General features: G+C 52.4%; 1 protein-coding gene across 1 annotated transcript in view; it reads left to right on the plus strand.

Moving 5' to 3' along the window:
• Nucleotides 1-1,235: 1,235 nt before the first annotated feature.
• The window catches only part of JPH2 (junctophilin 2), a 56,591-nt gene continuing 30,492 nt past the window's right edge, over nucleotides 1,236-27,334 (plus strand). The window contains exons 1-2 of the mRNA XM_004585820.2: nucleotides 1,236-2,079; nucleotides 23,582-24,371. Of these exons, the coding sequence (XP_004585877.2) occupies nucleotides 1,701-2,079; nucleotides 23,582-24,371 (1,169 nt within the window). The 5' untranslated portion in view covers nucleotides 1,236-1,700. The remainder of the gene's footprint in view (nucleotides 2,080-23,581; nucleotides 24,372-27,334) is intronic.

Raw genomic sequence — 27,334 nt, forward strand, 5'->3', positions numbered from 1 at the left:
AGGGTGCTGAGCTCAGGCACCTGTTACCCCAGCTTCCTGTGACAGTGGAGTGGAAGGAAACAAACATCCCCAGGGGACAAGTGACCAAAGCACAATGCCCTGGGGGAGGCCTTAGGCTGTCCTGGGAGTCAAGGGTCTGTCACCGCTGTAGTGACACAACCCACAACAGCAAGCAAGGTCAAGGGTCTGGGTGCTTCCTCCCCATGGGGAAGCCTTCACAAGGAAGGGGCTCCCTCAAAGTCAGCTGTGGGCACTGCCAAGTCCTCAGGACTGGTCCTTGTGTGGGAGGAAGTGTTTTTTTTTTAAAGCTTTATTTATTCTTATTGGAAAGACGGATACACAGAGAGGAGGAGAGACAGAGAAGATCTTCTGTCTGATGGTTCACTCCCCAAGTGGCCACAATGGCTGGAGCTGAGCCAGTCTGAAGCCAGGAACCTGGAGCCTCTTTGTGCCCATATGGGACCCCAGCACGTGGAAGGCGAGGACTTTAGCTGCTAGGCTATCGTGCCGGGCCCAAGGGGAGACAGTTTCAAGAACAAAACTGGGCAGCCACGTGAAGCAGTCTAAGTCACCAAGGGATTCAGGAATGGATGAGGAAGCCGAAAGTCAGTCAGCAGCTGGGCGTGCTCTCTTGTGCCTTCTGTGCTGGCTGTTCAGTGGCCAGGTCCCCACCTGTGTCACCCACATACCCAACAAACAGCTTCTGACCTTGCTCAGAATTGTCGCCATCAAACTCGGGTCACCCATCTGACCCCCTCACTCCCACCAAGTCTGGCTTGGCAGACTCTTAGCATCTAGGAGAGACAGGGAAATTTAACAAAATAGCACCGTGATCTGCCAGTAATCCTGAGGGTCCCACAGGCAGACACAAGCCCCACCCTGGCACCTCCAGGGTTCCTGGGCTCTGGGGGGCTGTGGGTGGAGCAGGAGCGTTGGACTCACTCATCACGTCTGCTTGGGAGAGCACCCATTCCTTTCCTTCTAGGTTACAGGATACCGGCTTGGGGCAAGCAGGGGTGCTGCAACCCCCAGTCCGGCTGCGTCCGCCGTCTGCATTCAGTCCCTAGCAGCGCCAGGGTGGAAATACCCCTCGGCCCCTCCCCCGTCCCTGGCGCTTTGAAGGAGGCTGGGCTGCCCGGGGGGCTATTTTGGGAGCAGCTTCGGAGATCCAATGGCCTTGTTAGGGCAACACTGACCTTTCCGTCCAGGGGGCGGGCAGCCAGGGAGGAGGGGCGGGGCTGCGGCGGGAGAGCCACAGCCCCACACACCCACTGGGGTGCAGGAGAAGGGGGCCAGCGGGCTGCGGAGCTCAGCTGGGGGCTGGGGCTGCCGCTGCAGGGGAAGCACTGAGGACCCCGCCTGCCCACCTCCTTGCACTGTGCCTCTTCCAGGGCCGCAGCGATTTTCGTCGGACCCCATGGAAGCCCAGCTGGGGATGCTTTGTGGGGTCTTCGTGGAGTCTGCCCCGCCTGATGGCGTTCCGAGGGGCGACCTGTCCCTGGCTGTTTGAGGGGCGCCGCCCAGGCATGGCTCTGCCCAGCGTGCACCCAGTGGTGCTGACCTGGCTCCTGGGCTCCTGGCACCCGTGCTGGCCTCTTACTTGCTGCAAGGTTTTGAGGGCACAGTGGTGAGTCTGGGGCCCAGGCTTGAGGGCGTCGCCCAAGCTGGAGGACGGGCAGGTGGCTGGGCGCGAGGATGCGATGAGTGGGGGCCGCTTCGACTTTGATGATGGAGGGGCGTACTGCGGGGGCTGGGAGGGGGGGAAGGCCCATGGACATGGACTGTGCACAGGCCCCAAGGGCCAGGGTGAGTACTCTGGCTCCTGGAACTTTGGCTTTGAAGTGGCCGGCGTCTATACCTGGCCCAGCGGAAACACCTTCGAGGGCTACTGGAGCCAGGGCAAGCGGCACGGGCTGGGCGTAGAGACCAAGGGGCGCTGGTTCTACAAGGGCGAGTGGACGCATGGCTTCAAGGGCCGCTATGGCATCCGGCAGAGCAGCAGCAGCGGTGCCAAGTACGAGGGAACCTGGAACAATGGCCTGCAGGACGGCTATGGCACAGAGACTTACGCCGATGGAGGTGAGCCTGGCGGGGGGCTGCAGAATGAGGAAGGCGTGGAGGGTGGCGAGAGCCAAGGGTCCTTGGCGTGAGTTGGGGAGGAGGGCTAGGATAGCATTGGCTGTGTGGCTTCGCGCATATGCTGCTTCCCTGAGCTTCACTTCCTTGTTACCAAAGGTGGTGGCGGTAAGGTTCATGAGAACATTGGCAGGGACTTTTCTCACAGGCCTGAATGTAAACGCAAAATGTTGGCACGCTCAGTAGCCGGGCAGCAGGTGTCAGCTTTTGCTGTGTAGCGTCAGGTTCCTTCCTAACTCTGCCATTACAGTTACTACTCTTCTCAAGCAACAGAGCATGGGTGTTCTTTCATCCACCCACCTGTCTGCCCACCCACCTATTCACGATGCCCCCATGCCTTCTTCCATTCAGCGCATATCCTACTGGCTAGGTATGATACAAAGAACGAGGTATCGAGAGAAATAGGTACTGGTCCCTGCCTTTCAACCTAGACAAGCACACCAACTGTTACACCCCAGTTGTGTGCCGAGTGCTGGCGCAGGAATGAACAGTGAGTGGGAAGAGGCTGGGCAAGCGGGTTGAGGTGGGGGGGTGGGGTTGCTCTACGAGGAGGTGAACTGGGGCTGGAGTTTGACTGGGAAGCATGCTGGTGCAGGCGAGAGTGAAGGCTGTATAGGCAAAGCAGGGAGGGCAGCAGGGCTCAGAAGCAGGATGGGCACTCGGTGGGGTGGGGACCCACAACAGGAGCCTGGTGTAGGTGTGGCAGAGCAGCTGTTGTTCCCTCCCCTGCTGGATGTGACTTTCTGGTCTTGGCCTCAGTTTTCTCATCCATAGAATGGGACACTTTAAATTTAGGTACAATTCAAAATGTGGGTGGCAGACAGGTCTGGATACCAGTTAGAGATGTGAAGTCAGGGTCCTGCCCTGCCTCCGGAGGCTCGATCTCTGAGCAGGGGCCCCAAGAAATTCTGAACAAGCTTGTTAGGTGATTTTTAAACATGTTTAAGTTTATACTAGGGGTAGATCACAGGCCCAGGGAGCCTGTTGCCTGTTCAGTACAGTGTGGAGACTAAGAGTGGTTTCTTCCTTTCTTCCTTCCTTCCTTTCTTTCTTCCTTCCTTCCTTCCTTCCTTTCTTTCTTTCTTTCTTTCCTTTCTTTCCTTCTTTCTCAGTTTTTAACATTTCATTTTTAAAAAGACTTCTTTTTATTGGAAAGGCAGATATACAGAGGGAAGGAGTTTCACTCCACAAGGGGCTACAGTGGCTGAAGCTGAGCTGATCTGAAGCCAGGAGCCTGGAGCTTCTGGGTTTCCCACATGGGTGCAGGGTCTCAAGGCTTTGGGCCATTCTCGACTGCTTTCCCAGGCCAAAGCAGGGAGCTGGATGGGAGCTGGAGCAGCTGCAATATGAACCAGCCTCCATATGGGATAGTAGTGCTTGCAAGGGGATAATTGGTCAATTGCGCTGGGTCTATCTTAGAGTGCTTACACACTTCTTCATGTTGAGGAGGAAAAAAGTAAAAAGAGGAACAGTGTTTTGTGACATGTGACAACTCTCATGGTCCCTAAGGATGCCCCAGTTGGCCTGCTACCTGGCTAAGCCTGGTGCTTTGGCTGTGTGGCTTCTGTGGAAGTGGAAGCAGGTTGCCCCTCTGGCCATGAATGGTGTTAACATTGGACCCAGGGTGATTGTATGGCATCTTTCTATTTTTTTTGTAAGATTTATTTTTATTTCAAAGTCAGATATACACAGAGGAGGAGAGACAGAAAGAAAGATCTTCCGTCTGATGATTCACTCCCTAAGTGGCCGCAACGGCCGGTGCTGCGTTGATCCGAAGCCAGGAGCCAGGAACTTCTTTCCGCATCTCCCACTCAGGTGCAGGGTCCCAAGGCGTTGGACTGTCCTTGACTGCTTTCCCAGGCTACAAGCAGGGAGCTGGATGGGAAGTGGAGCTGCCAGGATTAGAACTGGCGCCCATATGGGATCCTGGCGCGTTCAAGGTGCTGCTAGGCCATGGCACAGGGTCCTGTATGGGATCTTTCTACCAGGTTGTTTAGCTGGAAACCATGGCTCCTGGAAGGCATGATCTCTGTCTCAGAGGCGTTTCTAGCCAAGGGCGTTTGTCACTGGTCTCCCCTCTTTGTCCCAGAGTGGGCCGTGGCCAGGGTGGGAGCCTGGTGTGTGGGGTGTGAAAAGTCTGGGTGCAAGGTTCATTCTTGCTTAGGTTTTGGGGTTGCTGAAACACCCTGGGGTGCAGATGTGAGTTTCCCTAGGGGGCGGATGCCTGGCTGAGTGCTGCCCCTGTGCACCTGGGGCTCTGAGGTCGCCTGTGGGGTCTGCAGGGTCCTGGCTAAGACTATGCAGCCCTGAGGACAAAGCCCAGCTCTCCTGTTCACTGGTTCTGTGACCTAAAGTCATTTGTGGTAGCTCCATGCTCTTGCATTCATCAGATGTTGTTGCTGTGTGTTGTGCTGTGTGTTGGGGTTCAAGCCGAAAGCAGGCTTCAGTTTCCCTGGCTGTACACTGCAGGTGACCCTTGAGTCTTTCAGAGGTGCTATGTGCAATGCGGTGCCAGTAGGCATGCGCCAAATGCCCCCTCCCCTTCCAGCTTTGTTCCTCCCTCTCTCCACATCGAGTATAGGAACTTGTGCGGCTGTGAGTCACGAGGATGTATGTATCTGGGCTGAGCCAAGCATGGAGAGTGCTAAGCAGGTGCCAACATGTTGAAAAAGAGAAAACCCCATTCATTTGTTCGTTCATTCATGTGTTGTTACTGAGCCTGTGCTCTGCACCAGAAACTGTCTCACTTCATGTTCTAGGGACTAATGAGCAAGACAAGGAGAGGAGAACTCACAAAACACACATGAGATTGTCAGAAGTTAATAGTGTGCGAGAAAGCAGCAGAGGGAAGGGGGGCGGTTGTAGATGGGTTGGTTGCAGAAGCAAGATGGGGAGGGTTAGAGAGGAGGTAAAGATCTTCAGGCAGAGAGTGGTGATGCAAAGACTCTGAGGCAGGACTGGCTCAGCATGTGGGGGAGGAACAGCAAGAATTCCCAGAGGGGATGCGATTTCCAGCAAGAGCAGACACAGCTGGAACTGTGGAGGGGGACCAGGTCACCTCGCTTTGCAGGCTCCAGGTTTTATTTCTGGTGTGCCAGAGCTCTTTAGGTCAGGTTGCCAGAGCACCTGTTGCTTGGGGTCGCCCAAGACCCAGACTTCTTCATAGTGAGACAGTTCCACATCCAGGGGACCTGCAAAACTCCCTGATTCTCTGTCCCAAGCCACACACGACGTGTAACTCTCCAAAATTAGATATGGCCACTGCTTCGGAAAATCTCTTCAATCAGTCTGTCAGCGGTCCTTGGGTGGCACTGAGGGTAATGGCAACAGATCAGATGCTGGGGTTATGGATAGGCAGGTGTCGGTAGCCGCAGGCTACCCCAGCCCCTCGTTTCATCTCTTGTCAGACTTCATTTCCTTAGCAAGGATAACATGGAATTCTTCTTAAACCTCTTACAAGACTTTCCATGGAGTAAATGAGCATGCCACTAATGATAGGGGATGTTACTGCTTTATATTCATTCATTCCCTAAGTATTCATGGACTGATGATGAAGCTAGTTGTGAAGTTACTGAGTGATTACCAGGCTACTGCACTGTAGCAGGAGGTGGTGAAATGAACAGAACGGGGAGATGCCAACAGGGAGATTGTGCTACAGCCCAGGGTTGGGTGGGGCGCAGGCATGGGCAGGAGCCCAAGAGTGCCTCCTGGAGCAAGGTAGGATCTGTTCCTTCTGGTGTGTGCAGGAAAGAACGGGCACCCCGGGGCGGCACAGGAGCTGGAGAGTAGACTGACCCTTGCCTCTCCTCCTCCACAGGTGGGGGCGGGGAGCCTGAGCTCTTATGGGTCACAGGAGCTGCAAACCGCAGTGCAGGTGGCAGATTCACCTTAGTGGGAAAGATCCCACAGGTTTTTAAAGTGAAAGAATAGGCTAGAAAAAGTGAGAATGTTTCACAGGGAATAAGAGAAGGTATGATCGCCCCACCCGCTGCTCCTAGGGCCTAGGGGTAGAGTACGTACATGAGTGTGTGTTTGTGTGTGTCATGATAGAAGATACAGCTCTTATCCTGTAGTCAGGGACAAGAACCTGACAGTCACAGATCTCAAGGGGCTTGAACAGACTACAGTGCCAGCTGTGCCTGGCTCTGCTGCCCTCCCCACTGCCCTCTCTCCCTTACCTGGCCTCGGCTGCAGGTGAAGGTCCCCCCTCTCATGTGGAAAGGGGAAGGAGAGGAAGACATGTGGGCACCTGCCTCCCAAGCCCCTGGACACCCTCCCCCTCCTGTGGTCCTCATTCCTCCCTGGCCATATATAGCCAAGCTAAAAATAGCTGCTGATTTAAAACTGGCACACCCCATTGCCCTGGCCCTGAAGGTGGTGTGTGTGGCTGCCAGCTATTCCTGTCCAATGGTCACAGGGGCCACTGGGGACCCTTGCTTTCTGGGTTTTGTAGCCAGGGCCCCTGCCTTAGTCTCAGAGGCTTGGCACGTCCCCTAACTGGCAGGTTGTATACTTGTGTGCTGGGCCAGCTGGGCTTTGCTGTCAGGCTTTCTCTTAGCATGTCATCAGATTTTTTAAAAAATATTTATTTATTATATTTATTGGAAAGTCAGATATGCAGAGAGGAGGAGAGACAGAGAAGAAAATCTTCCATCTGATGATTCACTCCTCGGACGGCTGCAATGGCCAAAGATGAGCCGATCTGAAGCCAGGAGCCAGGAGCTTCTTTCAGGTCTCCAACGCATGGGTGCAGGGTCCCAAGGCTCTAGGCTGTCCTCGACTGCTTTCCCAGGCCACAAACAGGGAGCTGGTGGGAAGCAAGACCTCTGGGATTAGAACCAGCACCCATATGGGATTCTGGTGCAGTCAAGGCAAGGACTTTAGCTGCTAGGCTACCATGCCAGGCCTGTCATCAGATTCTTAAGAGTCATCTTGTATTCTGATCTGTTCCAGAGCCCTGATAGAGTTTTACAATCCCCTTTCCTAAAAGCACCATGGCAAAACCAGCCCAAGGTAGACCTGTTGCAGTAATAATAATAATAATAATAATAATAATAATAATAATAATAATATTCAGAGAGTGCCTATACTGTGCTGGATGTGGTTTAAGTATTTGGGCCATCATTCACTACTTTCCCAGGCACATTAGTAGGGAGCTGATTTGGAAGTGGGATCCTGGGACTTGAACTGGTGCTCATATGGAATGATTGCACCATAGGCAGCAGCTTAATCTACAATGCCACAATGCCAGCCCCACCATGTAATAAGTTCAAGATGATCACAGTAAGCATTGACACAGAGCCAGGCTTTTGGCATCTGCACGGGTCCAGAACCAGTGAAGCCCATCTTCACAAGCATGGTAACTGCACCTGCCATGTGTTGAGTTGTCACTGTGTACAGGCTCCAAGCTAGGAATCCCATGCGCATTATCTTGTTTAGGCTTCTTCCTCCTTCTCCTTCTTTTGGAAAGGCAGATATACAGAGAGAAGGAGAGACAGAGAGAAAAACTTCCATCTGCTGGTTTATTACTCAAGTGACTGCAACAGCTGGAGCTGAGCTGATCTGAAGCTGGGAGCCAGGAACCTCTTCCAGGTCTCCCGCATGGGTACAGGGTCCCAAGGCTTTGAGCCATCCTCCACTGCCCTCCCAGGCCACAAGAAGGGAGCTGAGTGGAGAGTGGAGCAGCTGGAATATGACCTGGTGTCTTTATGGGATAGTAGTGCTTGCAAGGGGTGGGGAGGATTTAGCCATTGAACCATTATGCCAGCTCTGTTTTCTACCCACAGCTAACAACATCAGTGCGTGGCCCCTGAAGCTAAGTCAATTTGCCAGGAAGGAGGACTGGGCAGTGCCTGGTGTCCATTGTCTGGTCCTGTAATATGTGTGCCAAGGAGACATGAGCTTAAAGAAGCTTAATCTTTGAATTTATTCATTTATTTACTCCCCAAAGGAATATCTTTTCTGTTGATGTGTATTTGTCTTTGCCAGTACTGTGCTGTCTTGGTTATGCAGTCTCTATTAGTGGATCTTGGAATCAGAGTAAATCCTCTAGCTTTGTTCTTCTCACTCAGGATGGGAGTATTCTAGATAATTTCCATTTCTTTATGTATGACACACTCAGCTTGTCAATGAATGCAAGGTTTTCATACTTTTTGATATTCTGTTTAAATGTTTTATTTTATTTTATTTGAAAGGCAGAGTTACAGAGAAAGAGAGAGAAAGGGAGAGACATCTGTCCTCTGGTTCATTCTTCAAATGGCCACAACAGCCAGAGCTGGGTTGGGCCAAACCCAGGAGCGTCTCCTGGTCTCCTACGTGGGTACAAGGATCCAGGCACTTGGGCATCTTCCACTGCCCTCCCAGGCTCATTGATAAGCAACTCTGAACTTTCATATTTTCTTTTTGTTCAATAGGGATTTCAAAATCTTCCTCAATATAAACGTGAAGTGTGAAATGAGATGTTATATATAAAACACCGAGTGTAGTGTCTCTCCTTCCTTTCTTGTATTGTCTTCACACTCCAAAGGGTAAATTAACCCAGGATGGCCAGAGCCACAGCCATCCTTATTAAACTTCAGGAGATTATTTGAGTACAAAACCCAGCTTTTTGGTTTTGGAGGCATGAATAAACCAAGTCTCTGATGCGCTTGCTTCTGCCTTGAGTCCTGCCAGCATAGCAGAAACCATGCCAGGCACAGTTCCATTTCCAATGTGGAATCAGCATAATTGAACCTCATCTTGGAAGGCTCACAGCCACGTTCACAGCCAGGGATCAGCGTGACAGCTGGCAGAGTTGATGTCTCAACGCCTTCTCTGCATTATCTGGAGACCCCCGGGGGGCAGAGTGGACCAGCAGCGAGAGGAGGAAGTGGTCATCCTGAGTCCTTCCTCCCCACGGCCTTGCTTTGCATTTCAGGGGACCGGATGGAGCAGGTGTTTGCAGATTCGACCCTGTCCAAAGTGGGGCCCTGTCATTCATGACTTGCCTGCTGATTCTGGGCCTCCAGCAGCTGTCCCTGGAGGCCCAGCTGTCCCACCACACCCTGGAAAAGAATGTTGAGTGTCATTCACTGCCTGGGACCCTGGCTGAGGGCGGGGTGCATGATGAGGGGACAGCTGGCTTCCTGCCATAGACTAGAGGGACATTCTTGTTTTTGCCCATGTCCTCGTAAGCCAGAGCTGCCAGAGTTGGCGGGTGGTGAGGCCTGACCCTCCTCACTCCCAGGAGCTTCCCACTCCTTGCGTAAGGTGGAGGTGATAAGAGCTGAGTGGCACAGGTACACACCTGGCAGAAGCCATGGAGCAGCCTGAGGCTGTAGAGACTCAGAGCTTTCCCCCTGCAGGCCAGGCATGAGCTCTTAGGACCAGGGATGTTTGAATGTCTGCCAGTGACCACCGCTGCAGACTGTATTAGAGGCCTGAGGGTGCTGAGCAGCCTGTAGGAAGTGTGCTGCTTAGTCTCACATCTGTGGTTTTGTTGTTCTAAAGATTTATTTACTTTTATTGGAAAGGCAGACTTACAGAAAGGCAAAGATCTGCATCCACTGGTCCACTCCTCAAATGGCCACCATGGCTGGAGCTAAGCTGATCAGAAGCCAGGAGTCAGGAGTGTCCTCTGAGTATACCATGTAGGTGCAGGATCCCAAGGCATTGGGCCATTATCGACTACTTTCCCAGTCCACAAGTGGGGAGCCAGATGGGAAATGGAGCAGCTGAGATATGAACCGGTGACCATATGGGATCCTGGCACTTGCAAAGGCAGGATTAGCCAATTGAACAATTACACTGGGCTCTCATGTCTGTGATTTTTAATTTCATTGGGATATTTTATGGATAGCATTTTCAGCAGGTGGTCAGAATTAGCATCATCAATGATACAACAGCCTGACAGTCTGTACCCCAGATGGGGTACCCAGGGGAGAATACAACACCCTCCACGTCACATTCCTGCCCACAAACGTTAGAGGGTTATGTCTGGCCTGCTAGGCTTGGTGAGATTTGGGGCTTCACTCTGGGAAAAATGAGGACTGGAAGGGAGAGGCCCTGACTGTGGAGTGGGATTCTTTAGCTCCTGCGTGGAGAAGAGGCTGGAGTGAGGACATGTGTTGTGTCAGGCTGGTATCCCATCTGGGTGCCGGCTCGAGTCCCAGCTGCTCTTCTTCCCATCCAGCTTTCCACTAATGTACCTGGGGAAGCAATGGAAGATGGCCCATGAGTTTGAGCCCCTGCCTCCCACGTGGAAGACCTGGATAAAGAATAGAGTAGGTTGGGGAAGGAGACAGTACTGAGACTATTTAGTGAGTTCATTGTCATAACACAGAAGAAAACAATGGCCCAAGTGACTGCTTCGTAGCAGCCAATGAAGAGCTGGTAGATTTTGCTGGTAGTTGAATCAGAGGAATAAGAGGGATCAAGATGGTACCAGGGCTTTGATCTGGGCTGTAGAAGAAAGGTGTGGCCTGAGTTGAGATGGCTACACTGTGTGTGTGTGTGTGTGTGTGTGTACCTGTTCTCCATGCCCATGGGCAGCCCCCTTTGAACCCAGACCTTCCTTTTGGCCCCATTTGCCCCCCGCACTCCCACCCAGTTGTTTCTGGACTCCAAAACCTTTGGGTTTGCAGACAGCCTCAGGGCTGTGGCACTGCCCCAGGTTGCCTGCCCTGAGCTGTCAGCAACAGGGCCTGGCTAATCCTCTGCTTCTTGTGTGAGCTGTGGGGTGGCATCCGGGGCAGCAGCCTCTGGCTGTGGGGGCGGCAGAGCCCTGCTGGCAGAGCGAGAACTTCTCATCCTCTCACTGCAACCCAACCCGGCTCCCTGGAGCTGCTCACAAATGCTGCCCAGTCCTCTGCTCAGGGTTGTCTGTCTGTGATCCCAGGAAACCAGAGACTCGAGCTTTGATGGACAGCAGCATGTGGGAGCCTTGGGGAGAGATTTTGGGGCCAGCGTTGTGGGGCAGGCCAGAGAGTGAAGCCTGAGGCTTGTTCTGGGAAAACGCAATCTATGCGCTCACTGAAGGGACTCTCAGATTTGTCCACAAGGCCAGCTGTGGAGTGCTGTAAGCACTGGAGAGACCTAGGGAGACCTAGGCATCCTGTTGGGAGAGGGACCAGAGCATCCACGTTGTCTGGGGTGCCTGTGTACACTGGGGCATGTTCTCAGGGTGGGGTGTGGGTGAAGTCAGGAGCAGCCACCCTTTGATTTGTTTTCAAAGATGCATTCGGTTTATTTGAAAGGCCAAGTGTGAGAGAGGGAGAGAGACATCTTCCATTCACTGATTTCCTTCCCATTATGTTCCCAGTAGCTAGGGCTGGGCCAGGCTGACACCAGGAGCCTGGAACTCCATAGGTGACAAAGGGCTCCAATACCTGGGGCATCCTTCACTGCCCTCCCAGGTGCGTTAGCAGAGAGCTGAACTGGAAATGGAATAGGCATTGAACCAATGCCTACATAGAATGGTGGGGTGGCAGACTTAATCTGTGCCACAATGCCGGCCCCCATCTATTTGTTTTATGTAGATGCTGTAGGGAGTAGAAAAGACTAGAGAGGATTTAAGTTGTTAAGAGTGGTTCCCCGTGGGGAAGATGGAGGTGTCTTTTTATGTTTGAACATTTTGCAATGATCATTTAGGACTTAGGTTTTCAGATGTTTTTCCAAACAAGTTTCCTTCCCCGAAGTACACACAATATTTACATGTAGACTTGAAAGGAAGACCTTAGGACACAAAGAGTTTGCAGGGTTTTAAATAGAGCTCCCAGCAGCGAAGCTCAGAATCTCAACTGGCTCCCCGTTTGGTCCTCTTCACTCAAGACCAATGGCAGGAGGGAAAGGGCAAGTGGGGGATAGGTCTGTTCTGAGGTCCCAGCTGAGCTACCGCCTGGCTGTGTGGCTTTGGGCAGGTCCCCCTACTTTTCTGGGTTTCAGCTTCCTCCTCCATATTATGAGGATGCTGAGCCACATTTACCTATAAAAGCAGGGTACTTTTTGCCCACACACAACACTAGCTAATGAGCTGTTGGGAAAGTAATGAGGGGAGACTGTGAGACTATATTAAGATTGAGTGTCGTGATTGGTAATGTCTGTTGAGGACACAGGATGGGTTAAGGTGGCCAGTGAGATTATTCATTGCTTTGGTTTAGATGGTCTCTGAGCTGCACTCCAGCAGTCTTGAGGTTCTCTATGATCATGTCACATACTTGCAGATCTCTAGAACAGGTTTTTCTGTTCCCGTGATTCTCTGCTGTCCCAAGATGCCTCAACTCTGTCTTGGTTTCTCCAGGACACTAGGTCCCAGTCTTTACCCAGTGGGGACAGAGCTAATCTGGGGTGTGTCTCTATACAGAAGCAGCTACTCAGCACCTGTGGCACCAGCATGGGCTTCCACCACCCTGTGTGTCACTGGCGTTGGTGTGTTTGGACAAGCACCGTGAGCTCTGGGCTCTGGGGTGCCCAATCCATACCTGTTGAGCTCCATCTGAATCCCTGGGGGTTGGGGGGAGGGAGATCTGTTGATGACGCTTGTGGGGGCCGTCCAGAGCACACATGCTGACCTGTGGGAGGGGGCCCAAAAGGAGCAAGGATGGCCGTTAGACCAAGCTGATGAGATCAGACCCATGAGCGTCCACGGCAGGTGGGGAATGAACAGGATGGCCGGCCAGGAGAGTTCCAAGGCAGGCAGGTGCTCCGAGGCTTGGGCAGATGAGGCTGGCTGGTGCGTTGGAACCGGGACAGGCAGGACTTCCCTGGCAGCGGGGACACCGGGAGGAGCGGTCCTGGTTCCTGTCCCTGCATCTCTGTCGCTTCTCAAGGGACACTGACGATCCAAGCTCAGATGCTTTCCTAGAAATCAGAAGGCGCTGCGAGCCAGATGGGGTGGGTGTTGGCGTGTCCGCTCTGTGGCTGGAGGTGGAGTCCTTGGTTTGCCCCTCGGTCTCCTTGCCTTCCCCTGGGTCTCTGCAATGTCTGTGTGCTCTATGCAGAGCTGGGTTTCAGGTGAGGATGTGGGAGGGATCTCCTTGGATTGTCCCATGTGTGAGTTCTGCAGGGCTTTCAGCTATTTCGTCAGCAACTGTCAGTTTTTCTGCTGTGAGGTTAGAAGAGATACCTGTACATGTCTGTGAGTTGTTTAAATCCACAATTCACTGAAAGCCCTAACTCCAAATGACTCTTAACACAGCCTTTTTTAATTGGCATGTAGTGGAAGCTACCTGTATAATTTAACATTATCTAGTATTTGTGGTTAAAAAGGTGAGATATATTCTAATGATATGTTTTATTTAGCACAGTACCCAAAACTATTATTAATTCTCTGTTATCAGTGGATGTCATTGTTATCAATGGAGCTGTTTTACATTATTTTCTGTACTGATTCTTTGAAAGTTCGTGCCCAGTGACCAGATGTGGCTGGAAGATACCGTGTCACACAGCACAGAGTTAGAGCAATTGGGATATTTATGATTTAGTATGAACAAAGACCTCGGGCTGGGGCAGCCCTAGGAGGCGCATCAACAAGGGCTTCAGTTTGCTCCACCTTTTCTCTGAGCTGTCTACAGCACATCGCCTCTCCTCCCAGTGAGATCCCCTCGTGATCTCAACACAGCTGCCACAGTTCCCAGAGTCACGTCACCTGCAGCATACATCCAATTCTAGCAGAGGGAGAGGCTGTGTTTTGCTGTGTGTATCTCTTTGCTGCCTCCCCACCAGGCTAACTTTCCCTTAGGTCTCCATGTCAGCTTCTGTTACACACTCACATCTAATGGAATCCCTGGCGAGGTGAGTGGACTTCAAAGTCCAGGTTTCAGAGAATAGGGTTTCTCCCCGAGTCAGACGGGCTGCCCCTTCCCTGAGCTCATGGAGGAGGCGGACGTCGGAATAAAGCGGGGGCACACTCCGCTGAGATGTGGGGAATTGCTGGGTGAATGATTAGCAGCCAACCGTATCTGCGCAGCGTCCGCTTCACCACCCGCGCCAGGCTGCCTCGTGTGAACATGATAACTTGCTCTGGGCATTTCCCCAAACTGGGTTCCCTGGAACACAAATCCCAACAGATGCTCCTCAAAAAAAGATTCTGGTAGAAAAATCAGTTTATTTCTTCATTGGGTATATTGTCTTGTGCTATGTATATTGTAGGAAGACCCAAGGCAGCTAATTAGCATATGCATCTCCCCCCCCCCCATCCCCATCCCTGACTTTCTTCTTTGGTGGTGGAAATAGACATTGCAAGCTCTCTTTCAGTGACTTGGAAATCTACAAACTTGGTCATCCCACAGTGTGCCTGGTCACGGCAGCTTCCTCCTCCAGCCTGAGTCCCATATTGCCTGGTCCCCAACTGTCCATCTCCAGCTTCCGGGTTACCATGCTTCTACTGCCTGTTGCCATGAGCTTAACCTGCAGAAGTTGCATCATATATGTTTTCTCTTTCTGTGCCTGGACTACCTCGCAACAGGAGTCTCGTGATTAAATACAGCGCCCACTTCTTGACAAGCCTCGGCACCCACGCGTGTCCTTGGGTCTCTGATGAGGCCCTTATGGGAACTTACCTGGGAGTTTCTCAGATTTCTCTGACTTCAGGACTTTTTCCTTTCCCCAAGGTTGGAACACATTCACACACGGTTTACAAACATTTGTGTAGCTCTTGCCTCACTGAGTTAGTCCAGCAGGGAAAGGCTTGCACTGACATATGCGACCCACGTGGCCTCATTTGGTTGGCCCCAGTGACCGCTGCTCCTGCCGGGAGTCCTGCAGACCCTGGCGATGATGGAACATCATTACCCCAAAGAAGAACAAAAGTGCAGTCCCCACCCTGGTTAACTGCATCCAAACCTTGGATCCTCACCTCATGGCAAAACTGGACACCCAAGGCCAAGGGCAGATAGCTACTTGCCTCTTCCTTGGTGATCCATCTGGCTTTCTTCCTGGGTTGGACACAGACATCTAAGAACAATCAAGTATGTTTAGACCTCTCTGATGTCATCAATGCCAGTTGTAAGTTAGTTACTAAGTCAGTAAAAGCAGAGCAGTGAACAGTGGTGCACGTATCTTCTAACTTCTCTGATAACTTCCACCATGTATAATATAATGTATGGTCATTCAGTTGGTTTTGACCAGGCTCCTGTTGGATGGAGTTCCACCTTGTCTTTCTTGCATCCCCCTCATGTATCATCTACAAATTTGTTTCTTTTTCTTTTAAAAAAAATACTTATTTTATTGGAAAGGCAGATTTACAGAGAGAAGGAGAGACAGAAAGATCTCCCATTGGCCGATTCACTCCCCAAGTGGTTGCAGTGGCTGGAGCTGAGCTGATCTGAAGCCAGGGGCTTCTTCTTTTGGGTTTCCCACGTGGATGCAGGGTCCCAAGGCTTTGGGCCATCATCTATTGTTTTCCCAGACCACAAGCAGGAAGATGAATAGGAAGTAGAGCAGCTAGTACAGGAACTGGCACCCATATGGGATCCCAGCACATGCAAGATGAGGATTTAGCCATGGAGTCATTACTCCAGGCTCCAATTTCCATTTTGTTAAAGACATAAAAGACACACACAAAGCTAAGTGAGTGGAGAAAATACGTAGCCTCTCACCAATTCCCTCCCAGTCTTTCGTATCTATCATATTCCTCTGAAGCTGGTAGGGGCAGTCTTTTTGGGACTTAGCTTGTGTTTAGAGAACCAAGAGTATGCACTCATACCACATAGATGTAAATGGTAAGTATTACCAGATCACATACTTTTTAAAAGGATTCATTTATTGCTTTGAAAAACAAAGTTACAAAGAAAGAGTGAGCGAGCGAGAGAGATCTGTATACAGATTCACTGCCCGGTCCTAATGGCCGGGTCTGGGCCGGGTCTGGGCCAGGCTGAGCCAGGAGCCAGGAGCTCCATCTAGGTGTCCAACATGCTCTTTGGCCATCTTTTCCAGGCATATTAACAGATAGCTGGATCAAAAGTGTTGTGGGGCCTGGTGCGATAGCCTAGCGGCTAAAGTCCTTGCCTTGCACGCACTGGGATTTCATGTGAGTGCCAGTTCTAGTCCCAGTGGCCCCACTTCCCATCCAGCTCCCTGTTTGTGGCCTGGGAAGGCAGTCGAGGATGACTCAAAGCATTGGGATCTGTGTGAGAAACCTGGAGGAGGCTCCTGGCTCCTGGCTTCGGATCAGCGCAGCTCTGGCCATCGTGGCCACTTTGGGAGTGAGTCAGTGGATGGAAGACCTTCCTCTCTGTCTCTCTTCTTCTCTGTGTATCTGACTTTCCAATAAAAATAAAATAAATCTTAAATGACAAAAAAGAAAAAAAAAAAGTGGAGTAGCCGGGCCTCAAACCAACACCTGAATGGAATGCCAGTGTCTTAACCCACCAGGCCACAGCACCGGTCCCCAGTCATCTATTTTTTTTAAAGATTTATTTATTTATTTTATTGGAAAGTCAGATATACAGAGAGGAGGAGAGACAGAGAGGAAGATCTTCAGTCCGATAATTTACTCCCTGAGTGAGTGCAATGGCTGGTGCTATGCCGATCTGAAACCAGGAGCCAGGAACTTCTTTCAGGTCTCCCACGCGGGTGCAGGGTCCGAAGGCTTTGGGCCATCCTCGACTGCTTTCCCAGGCCACAAGCAGGGAGCTGGATGGGAAGTGGAGCTGCCGGGATTAGAACCGGCACCCATATGGGATCCCGGCTCATTCAAGGCGAGGACTTTAGCCACTAGGCCACGCCACCAGGCCCCCAATCATCTATTTTGAATAATAGGCACCGCTGATGTAACCAATCATATTAAACTGAATGTGTGACTGTGGATTGGAGCCTGCGTGTGCTAAGAATGTTGGTTAGCACCTGTGACAGTGGGAATGCAGCATGCTAGGCTATTGGAGGTCAGCACGGAGGTGATGAGGCTGTGTTTGGGAATTCTCTGCTTGAAAGAAGATATGAATTCTTCCTCAGGGTGGTCACATCTGCAGACCAGGAAGGAGCATTGTGCCACGGAAGCCACTCTGTGCTGTACGTGTGGGGGTGGGAGACCAAGGAGCCGCACCTGCCTTCCTTCCTGCTAGGGCTCTGGGCTCTGAGGTCTGCTCCCTGAGCTGGGGCCATGGGTCACGTCCCGGAGTACAAACACACTTGCCCACCAGCACCTGGACCCAGACAGGAAACTGGAGCCCGGCGCCACGCCATGCCCAGGGCTCCATGTCCTGCCTGGCTCATCCTCATCTTTCCACTTAATCCTTCCGGGCCAGCTTTCCTCGCAGGCTGACCTGCCAATGGGTAAGCCTGTCTCGAGAACCTCTGTGTGCCGAGCACTGTGTGAACCACTTCTCACAAAGTTCACTTAATCTTCAGCCCCGCAAACCCTCCCTTCCCATGCCACTCAATCCCAGGACCGTCCCCCAACCCCCACCCCCAGGCCCCTGGCTGTAGCTGCCATCCCTTTCATTTTCTGACCTAGGACTTACATGCCATCTTGCCCTGGCACTAGACTTTAACCTTGAAGATGGGGAGGGGGAGCTGTGTCTCCAGCCCGGCGCTAAGTCTGCCGTTCCCAGCCTGGGGAGTGTATCGTCAAACATAAAGGAATGAACAAACAACCAGATGAAGTAGCTGTCATTATCTTCATTTTACAGAAGGGCAAACTGAGGCTCAGCAGGCGTATGTGATTGATGCATGTTTTAGAAACATTCAGCATCAGTTAAGGTTGAGGTTTCAATCCAGGTTACACTGCAACAAACCAAAAAGCAACCTGATCTGTTCCATCAGGAACGTGGTCTGTGTGACAGGTCTGTATTTCCCATGGGTACAGCCTTTGCCAGCCTTTCACAGGGAGCCCAGCAGCTCCCGTAGTTTGAGCTGATGGATCCCTTGGTGGTCAATGCTATTCATTGTTGAGCACCTGCTGTATACTGAGTTATGAGAGAAAGGAGGTTGGTTCTCACCCCTTGAAGAATGTAGAGGGTCTCCATAGGAAGTGACACTCACAAACTGACCAGGTGTTCCCTGGGCTTGGGCACTGTGCTGGATGCTGAGAAAAAGCTCGGTGTGGCTCCCTCACTCTTGGAAGCCCACGTGGGCACGGGGGAGGTGTGTTGGGTCATCCAGGAGAAGGCTATGAAGAAGGTGAGGTGAGAGCATGTAGCTGTCCCCAGTAGGGGACAAGATTCAAGAAGCCTGAATGAAGTCTCAGTGAAGCTGAAACTTATCAGTAAGTTAGCCAGGGGGAGGAGGGAGGAAGCAGGGAAAGGGGAGAGCTGGTGCAAAGGCCCTGAGGTCGCAAGATGAGTGTGACAGAGAAGTTCAGGCTGCGGCAGGAGCAGAGGGCCAGGCTGCATGGTGCTGCTTGTTGCCCTCACAGAGGCCCTTGGTGGCTGGATGGCTGTAGGCAGGCTCATTGCTGTCCTCCCCACGCCCCCGTCGGGGTACTTTCCTCCTGTCTGCCTGTGAGGACTGCCCTGTCTTAGGGAGCAGCAGGCTGGGGATGGTCCAGCACTTTGCTCTTCCCACTGCCCAGCACCCCGGAGCTCCCAGCCTCCCCTGGGTGTTCACGTCTCTTGCCACTTGCTGCTGCTGAGTTTCCTAATATAGTCTGGCCGTTTCCTCCCCGATAGTGGCCAAGAACTTTGCTTGTTTCCAGCCCAGTTTCTCTTGGGCTTAAAGGGACCATGTTAGCCCGTCTCACGTCAAACTGAGGCTGAAGGAAAGTGGCTGGATTTAGTGTCATAGCCTTGTCCCTTCCCCCATCATCATTTTCCTGGCTCTCTTGCTGCTCACCTTCCCCCTTCGCAGGCCACCCCTCTTGCTTCTGAGCAGCCGGGGGAGGGGACAGAGCTAGGCTGGCTCATTTGTTCCTTGTCCCAGCTGATGCACCTCCAGAGATTTTTGCAGCACAGTTTTCAGACAGATAAAGTAGCAAAGAGCTGCTGAGCTGTGACAGAAGGCACACTGCCCTTGTGCTCTTGTGTGCATCGTGTGCCTGCTTGGCACTGTGTTGGGTACTGAGGGTAGGGTGGAGGGCACAGGCCAGGGAGACAGTTAGCAAGAAGAGGAAAAGCAAAACCTAGAGTGAGTTAGACAGAAATAAAGCAAAGAAGGAAGAAGGGGAAGAGGAGTTCACTTTTCAGTAGTGTGGTCAGGGGAGGCGGCACGGATTGCTGAGTGAGGGCTTGAGGTGGTGAGGGGAGTGAGCCCCAAGCATTCCTGGAGGAAGAGTGTGGTGCGCAGTAGGAACAGCCAGGGCAAAGCTGTGGGGGAGCAACAGCAAAGAGATCTTTGTGGCAAGAAGTGAACCAGCAAAGGAGAGAACGGGAACAGACAGGAGGAGAGAGGAGTGAGTGATGGGGAAGGGGCTAGGGAGGGTCTTGCGGGCCACAGAGAATGCCAGCTTTTCCTCTGCATGAGAAGCAGCGTAGCAACATTGCAATCTGACTTAGTGCATCTGAACAGAGTCCCACGGGTGCTGTGCTGGGACCAGATCAAAGGGACAAGAGCAGAGAGGCAGGAGCCCAGTGGCAGCTAGCAGGAAAATCCACGTGGGGCCAGTGGCTCAGCCCATCCCCAGGTCAAGGGCTAGGAGAGCCCAAGGAGGGGCAGGGCACTACATCCGCTTGGGAGAGATTTCTCCATGAATATTTGTAGAGCACTGCGCTGGTTGTTTCACATCATTTAAATTTAAAAACCAACTTTATCAGAGTATCATTTCCAAACAATATAAAATACGTTCATTTTGTATTTCATTCACTTAAAAGAAAGAGCTTCCATCTGCTAGTTCATTTCCCAAAGGCCTGCAACAGTCATGGCTGGGCCTGGTTGAAGCTGGGAGCCCAAAACTCCAGCCAGGTCTCCCATATGGATGTCAGGCACTCAGGTCCTTCAGCCACTGCCTGCTGCTTCTCCATTGGCAGGGAACTGGAGGCAGGAGCTGGAGGCAGATGCTGACCTCAGCAGGACACTACAGAATATAGGCATCCCTACCTGTGGTTTAGCTGCTAAGGCCGAACGCTGGTCCAGAGAATGACAATTATATACACCTATGTATATCACCAGCGCCATGAGGATACAGGTCTCCCTCCATCCCGACCCCTGGCAAGCACAGGTTGACTTTCTGTGACTGTGGGCAGGTTCTTCTAGGCCTCCATTTAACTGGAACCACAGGGTTTCTCTCTTTCTTATTTCTGACATCATTGTCTTGGCAGGTTCTTGAGATGCCTTGTGTGGTCATATGCATGGTCATCTGCTTCCTGTTACTACTGACTGTAGAGGCCTGTGTGCCTGTCCTGTGGTGTGTGTGGCTATCCCATGGTGTGTGTGGTCATGCTGTGGTAATTTACCCATACACTGTTGACGGATACTGGGTTGTTTCCTTTTTGTGGAAGCTCAAGAAGACCCCAGCAGTGGGGGCTATTTTTGCTTTTTTGGATGAGGAAAATGAGAATTAGAAGAAGGAATGGTCTAGGATTCCACAGCTTAGGTATCAAAAGCAGGTCAGCTCCATGCTGCATCCTGCCACCTGCCAAATCCAATGTGGTCATGTGTGAACGAACTGGAAAACAGAAGCCATTCACAGTCCATCTGTCCATCTCCCCAATTTTCAGCTCTCGTGCCAAGTCTCTTCTACCTGCTGTGCCAGCCTCATAATCCCATTTTCCCACTTCCTAGCTGGAGGCAGACCTCAGGTCAAACCTCAGCTCTGTGTTACTTCGGGGCAAGTCCTGTATCCTCTCCAAGCATTGGTCCACCTGTGAAGTGAAGGCCATGTCTGCATTTTCGTCTCCTCTCTCTGTCTCCCTTCATTTCCCTCTGGCCCGTGTGCAGCTGGGTATCAATGCTCACTGGTTGCTTGTCACTGAAGGGAGGTGAGCTCAACTAGCTCCCTCAACCCTGGCTATCCTGGCCATGGTATGGAGGGGCTGGGACTCTTCTCACTAGATCAAACCAGGGATCAGCTTTGCTCTTATTTTTACAGCTTCTCTGGCACTGCTAATGTTTGCCAGGGTCAGGAACATGGGCTCAGGTCAGGGGCTTTGGCCTGAGTTGGGCTTGGGGCTGGCTCCTGCTTGCTTGGTCAAGCTGGTGAATCTCACAGATTACACATTCCCCTCCTGGACATGAGGGTAACCATGGGACCTGCCTCCCAGGACACTGCATGTGCTCTTTAGGGTGGCTTGTAATGCAGAAGGGCAGGAGCAAGAAGGGAACCTGCACCAGAGAAGCCTGTGCTGGGTGGGGGCCAGGCCATGTAGAGGCATCTGGACATGGCGTATGTTGCCTTGGGAGTCCCAGTGCCCCAATTCCTGGGATCCAGCATCTCAGAGATGGGGTAATCTCCGCTGCTTCCCATCCACCACGTTGGATGGATGGCAATCACAGGAGGGGACGTGGGGAGGTGCCCAGGAGGCAGAGTTCCTGATTAGGCTCAACCAGTCATTGAGCACTGGTGGAGCACCCCTGGGTGCCAGGTGCTAGGGATGTGTCTGAGTACAAAATATAAGTGACCTAAGTGACCTGTTCTCTCGGGGCTGGGGGAAGAAGAGCCATACGTGTAACACATGAGGTGTTAGGGTGCAGGAAGGGATGAGTGCCGTGGGGCAAACATAGAAAGAGGTTGGAGGCAGGAGTGTAGGTCAAGTGCCATTCTGCATCCTAGGCTAAGGGCAGGTCTATTGAGGTCAAGGCTTGGAGTGCACCTAGAGGACAAGAGGTCCAGGCACAGGGAACAGCCGCTGCAGAAATGCAAAGCTGAGTGAGAGTTCTGCTCCTGAGCTGAGTGTAGGCATCCCTGCCTGGCCAGCTGCTATGGGCTCCCCAGCATGACTCCCCACCAGGGTCCCAGTAGGGAAGGAGGCCATGTGACTTCTGTGAGCTGGGGAACCCATCCATGGGAGGCAGAGAAAGGGGTTTACACGTGGGTCTCCAGTTCTGTGAATGTAGCATGTCAGGAATCATCTGCTTCCTGAGGTTCAGACATAGAGGCAAAGATTGGCTTTCTAGGGCACTGCCATGGGACCGAGAGCCCAGGACAGGGAGCTGGAGCTGGTGGGGCTGTTAGTTGCCATCTGGGGCAGAGGGAAGGAAAGCTGCTGGGGCTGCAGGTGAGGAGTCAACAGCATGGATGACACTGCCACCCAGAGACACAAATGATGCAGTCCCTGGGGAGCAGGTGTGGGTAGAGCCCCCGGAGGACGTATGCGTGAGGATGGCGGTGAAGGATGAGGTCTGGGGGTGACTCTATAGCAGCTTGTTCTCACAGCTCTTGATCATGTAGCATCCACACACATCTTTGCCGTTTTTCAGTGCTATCAATGTGTTGAAACCTCAGCACTAGGAGGTTAAGAGGCAATTGTCACATGTTTGATGGACGAGGAAGCTGAGGCCCAGAGAGCTGAAGGAAGCTGCCCAAGGTCACACAGCTGGTAGGAGCTGAGGTGGAGGTTGGAGTCTGTGCTCCCCACCAGGCTCTGCGCTCACACATATCTGCCTCAGGCACTAATGGAACCGCTGTCCTGGAAGCTCGCGTGCTGTGCACACACAGGACTTCAGCAGCCAGTCTTTGGCAACCAAGACACCCCATGCTCCTGTATACATACGGTCTCACACTGCTTTGCTCACTTGCTTAGCCCCAGATTATGGTGACACTCAGATGGCCATGCATACCCACGGGTCTCTTGGACACTTAGTGCTGCCCAGATATCCTCCCCAGCATTCACATGACAGTGCAAACCTGCTCGTCTCCATTCACGACCTTCAGCATTCCCATCACCTGAACACAGGATAACTGGGGAGCACATTCAGCCTTGTGTCCTGGCAGGACCTGATTGTTCACACAGCTTTGCACTTCTTGACCTGGTAATAGCCTTGCACCCTCACTCAAGACCTCGAGTCTCTCACACTCTTAGCTGCATGGCACCATTTCTTGCTCACACAGCCTTGGCTGGCCTCTGTGCATATCCTACTTTGCACACTCCTCACATGCACTCCTGCTGCTGCTGCACACACTGGTTCTTTTTGTGCATTTTCTTACAGGACGCCAAATCTGTGCACACGCAGAGAGCTCACCTGCTCATGTCACTGCACATGATAACACTGTGGCTCAATCAACCGCACCTGAGCTTACACACTTGTGATCACGGCATGCTCCCACCAACAGGACCAATCACCTCATCATGCAAATGCCTCTTGGCTTGTCTACTAGTGTTCTTGTACTCTTGTTCAGCTTTCCCCATCCCCGGGGCCACTCCTGCACATAGCTTCACACATTGACAGACTCAGACACCTCACCTTTTCTTGCACACCTGCGCCCACTGATGGACAGTTCCACCTGGCTCGCCCCTCATGGCCTTGCACACTCTTGTGACTTACTGTGCATGACTGCGTACCCAGCCCCTTCTTCCAACCCCACCCCTGCGCACCCCTCTCCTAGTGCACGTGTGGAGGCACTGGTGTCGCCCCCTGACGCCCTTCTCCTTGCCCGCAGGGACATACCAAGGCCAGTTCACCAACGGCATGCGCCACGGATACGGCGTGCGCCAGAGTGTGCCTTACGGCATGGCCGTGGTGGTGCGCTCGCCCCTGCGCACGTCGCTCTCGTCCCTGCGCAGCGAGCACAGCAACGGCACTGTGGCCCCCGACTCGCCCACGTCGCCCACCGCCGACGGCCCGGTGCTCCCCTCGCCCACCATCCCGCGAGGCGGCTTCGCGCTCAGCCTGCTGGCCAACGCCGAAGCAGCGGCACGGGCGTCCAAGAGCGGCGGCCTCTTCCCGCGCGGCGCACTGTTGGGCAAGCTGCGGCGGGCCGAGTCCCGCACGTCCCTGGGCAGCCAGCGTAGCCGGGTCAGCTTCCTCAAGAGCGACCTCAGCTCGGGCGCCAGCGACGCTGCCTCCACCGCCAGCCTGGGCGAGGGCGCCGAAGGCACGGATGAAACTGCACCTTTCGAGGCCGACATCGACGCCACCACAACGGAGACCTACATGGGCGAGTGGAAGAACGACAAGCGTTCAGGCTTCGGTGTGAGCGAGCGATCCAGCGGGCTCCGCTACGAGGGCGAGTGGCTGGACAATCTGCGCCATGGCTACGGCTGCACCACACTGCCAGACGGCCACCGCGAGGAAGGCAAGTACCGCCACAACGTGCTGGTCAAGGGCACCAAGCGCCGCATGCTGCAGCTCAAGAGCAACAAGGTCCGGCAGAAGGTGGAGCACAGCGTGGAGGGCGCCCAGCGCGCGGCTGCCATCGCGCGCCAGAAGGCCGAGATCGCAGCCTCCAGGTAGGACCGCTGGCCCAGAGCAGGGGATGGCCTCGTCCGGAAGGGCACCTGGACCAGGGCACCTGAAGCGGCCCTGGGCCTAGGCCTGTTTCTGCTGCCTTTTACCACCAAGGTTTCCCTTCTGACATTCTGAAACGGATGTCATTTATTACCCCATTGTTCATCCACCCGTTGGCTTAAACATCCATTCACTCATCCATCCGCTTTCCCAGCCGCCCATGCACTTACCCACTCATCCATCCATCTATCCATCCATCCATCGACTTTCTCATCCACCTGTTTGCCCATCTATTCTTATATGTATGTATATATACATATATATACACACATATATAACATATTTATTGAAAGAAGAGAGAGAGAGAGAGAGAGAGAGAGAGAGAGAGAGAGAGGTCTTCTATCGCTGATTCCCTCTCCAAATGGCCACAATGGCCAGAGCTGAGCTGATCCGAAGCCAGGAGCCAGGAGCTTCTTCCAGGTCTCCCACATGGGTGCAGGGTCCCAAGGTTTCCCAGACCATAAGCAGAAGCAGGATTGGACATACAGCAACCAGGACTTGAACTGGCATCCATTTGCTGGTGCTGTAGGCAGAGGCTTAGCCTACTATGCCATGGTTCGGCCCCTTCCATCAGCCTTTCTAATATTCACCTGAAAACCATTTTCCACCCATAATCCATATCTGCTCCTCATCTGTTCCTCTGCCTTCCGTAATAACCCATTTGCCCATCCATCTAATCCCACCAACCATCTAATTTGTTTTAAAGATTTATTTATTTTTATTGGAAAGGCAGATATAAAGAGAGAAGGAGTGACACAGAGAAAGGTCCTTTGCTGGCTCATTCCCCAAGTGGCCACAACTGCTGGGGCTGAGCCAATCTGCAACTGGGAGCCAAGAGCTTCCTTCAGGTCTCCCACATGGGTGCAAAATCCCAAGGCTTTGGGTCATCCTCTATTGGTTTCCCAGGCCACAAACAGGGAGCTGAAGGGGAAGTGGAGCAGTCGGTCCACAAACCAGCACCCATATGCAATCCTGGCACTTGCAAGGCAAGAATTCAGTCACTAGGCTACCATGCTGGGCTCCACCTAATTTTTTTCTTTTTTTTTTCTTCCTGTGTCTGGGGTAAGCGGGGGAGATAAAGGGAGAAGCACTGCCCAGCCTACCAACCATTCCACGGTCCCCGCTGTGGGGCATGCTCCGAGGGCACTGCTCAAGTGGTTTTGATAGTTCAGTAGTTCTGAATTGTTGTCAAGCTTGCCATTCCAAGCACAATGAAATCTTTCCAGCATCTACTGGTATTTTTTAATGTACCCAGATGAGTAGCCACCCATCCACTCAGCCATTTCAAACTTTCCTTTAGGTGCCCACTCATCCATCACCCATCCATCTAACTGCACAGACACCCATTCAACTATCTGTTCTATCTACCAACCACTGGCATTCACTCAACTGCCTAGCCACCAGTCCTAACATCCAATTACATGCCCACACATCCAGCCATTGTCCCTCACCTCAACTACACTTTCATCCATGGAACAGCATCATTCCCACGCGTCTAATCCTCCAGCTACCCACCCATCACTCTTCTATCAACCGCCACGGCCCATCCACACTTGCAACAACCATCACATTTCCATTTACTCAGCCAGCTTCACCCTCCATCCTCATCCACCCATCCTCCCATCCACTAAGTGCTAACTCTCCTCTCAAACACCTCCGTATCTTCTCTTTGTACTTAAGATAACATTGTCTCCTTTGTAGTATCTGGTATGTGTACGACAGCTTTAAGTGGTTTATAAATATCGACATATGTTTCTCTCGGAAAACCCTTGTAAGATATACTATTTGTATGTCCATTTTCCATTTTATTGAGCTGAACGAGACCAGGTGACTTGTTCAGATTTACCCGTTAGTGAGTGGGTGGCCTTTTACAGTCTGTGCAGCCTTACCTTGTAGCACTCTTGCCCTGGGCCTGGGTCTTTTTCCTCTGTGATAGGTACCCTGGCCTGGGTCACCCTCCTCTAGATGCTCTTGCCAAATGCCTTTTGTGCTGACTCACCTGCCATATGGCTCCTCTTCCACCTGCTGTCCATGTAACTCCCACCCCTCTCCAAGCTCAGGTCAAGCTGAAGTCCCTTAGAGGGCTAAGAAAGTCCAAGCCCCAGGCAGACCCTCCGTTGGCCTTATGGGTCTAACCTCAGAACATGGTGGTTGCAATCCCACATTGCTTGCACTGTTTGTGGACAACCCATCATTCACTAGAGGGCTGCCTAAGTGCCAGCTGCAGCTCTGAGACCTTACATGTACTTGTTCATTTCATCTTTCTGAAGTCTGGTCGAGGTAAGTACTATATTCCCGTTTCACAAATTGGGAGTGAGCAGCAAGGACAACCATGGGTGTGGCAGGGCAGAGGTGAAACGCAACCGCTGGTGCTATGAAAGGCCTGGGCTGTGGCGCATGGTCTTCAGAATGTAGCAGACCCAGAACCAAATCCAGCCCTGCCGTCTTGGAGCTCAGTGATGGGGCCGGATCCCTTGGCCTGTGAGTCTCAGTTTTCTCATCTATGGTGCCACCATTTCTTCGTTGTGTGTCTTTGCTGGCTTGAGAGGTCCCATCTGTAATCCTGTGGGTTGGGGCAGTTGGGGGCAGGAGGGAGAAATTGCTCGGGCTTGGGGATACAATCACAGTGTTCACTATGGTGCTGGACAACACACAGGAGGGCCACAGATAAGTGACAAGTCCTGGCCATCCTTGACTGAATGTATTTGACACATGTGGATACTGAGAGCAGAGGGAGAATGAAATAGGCCCAATACTACCGGCAAGTAAGTTGGAGGGCTGGTGCCTTGGGCTCTCGTTTTCTGATGCAAAAGGCTTAACTAGCATGTTCTGCTCTCTCTAACCAATCACATCGTCATGATTGTGTGATAGTTAGCATCACTAAGGGCAGAAGGTTAATGGCTTC

The sequence above is a fragment of the Ochotona princeps genome, chromosome 22 (assembly GCF_030435755.1).
Source record: "Ochotona princeps isolate mOchPri1 chromosome 22, mOchPri1.hap1, whole genome shotgun sequence".
Classification (NCBI taxonomy): domain Eukaryota; kingdom Metazoa; phylum Chordata; class Mammalia; order Lagomorpha; family Ochotonidae; genus Ochotona; species Ochotona princeps.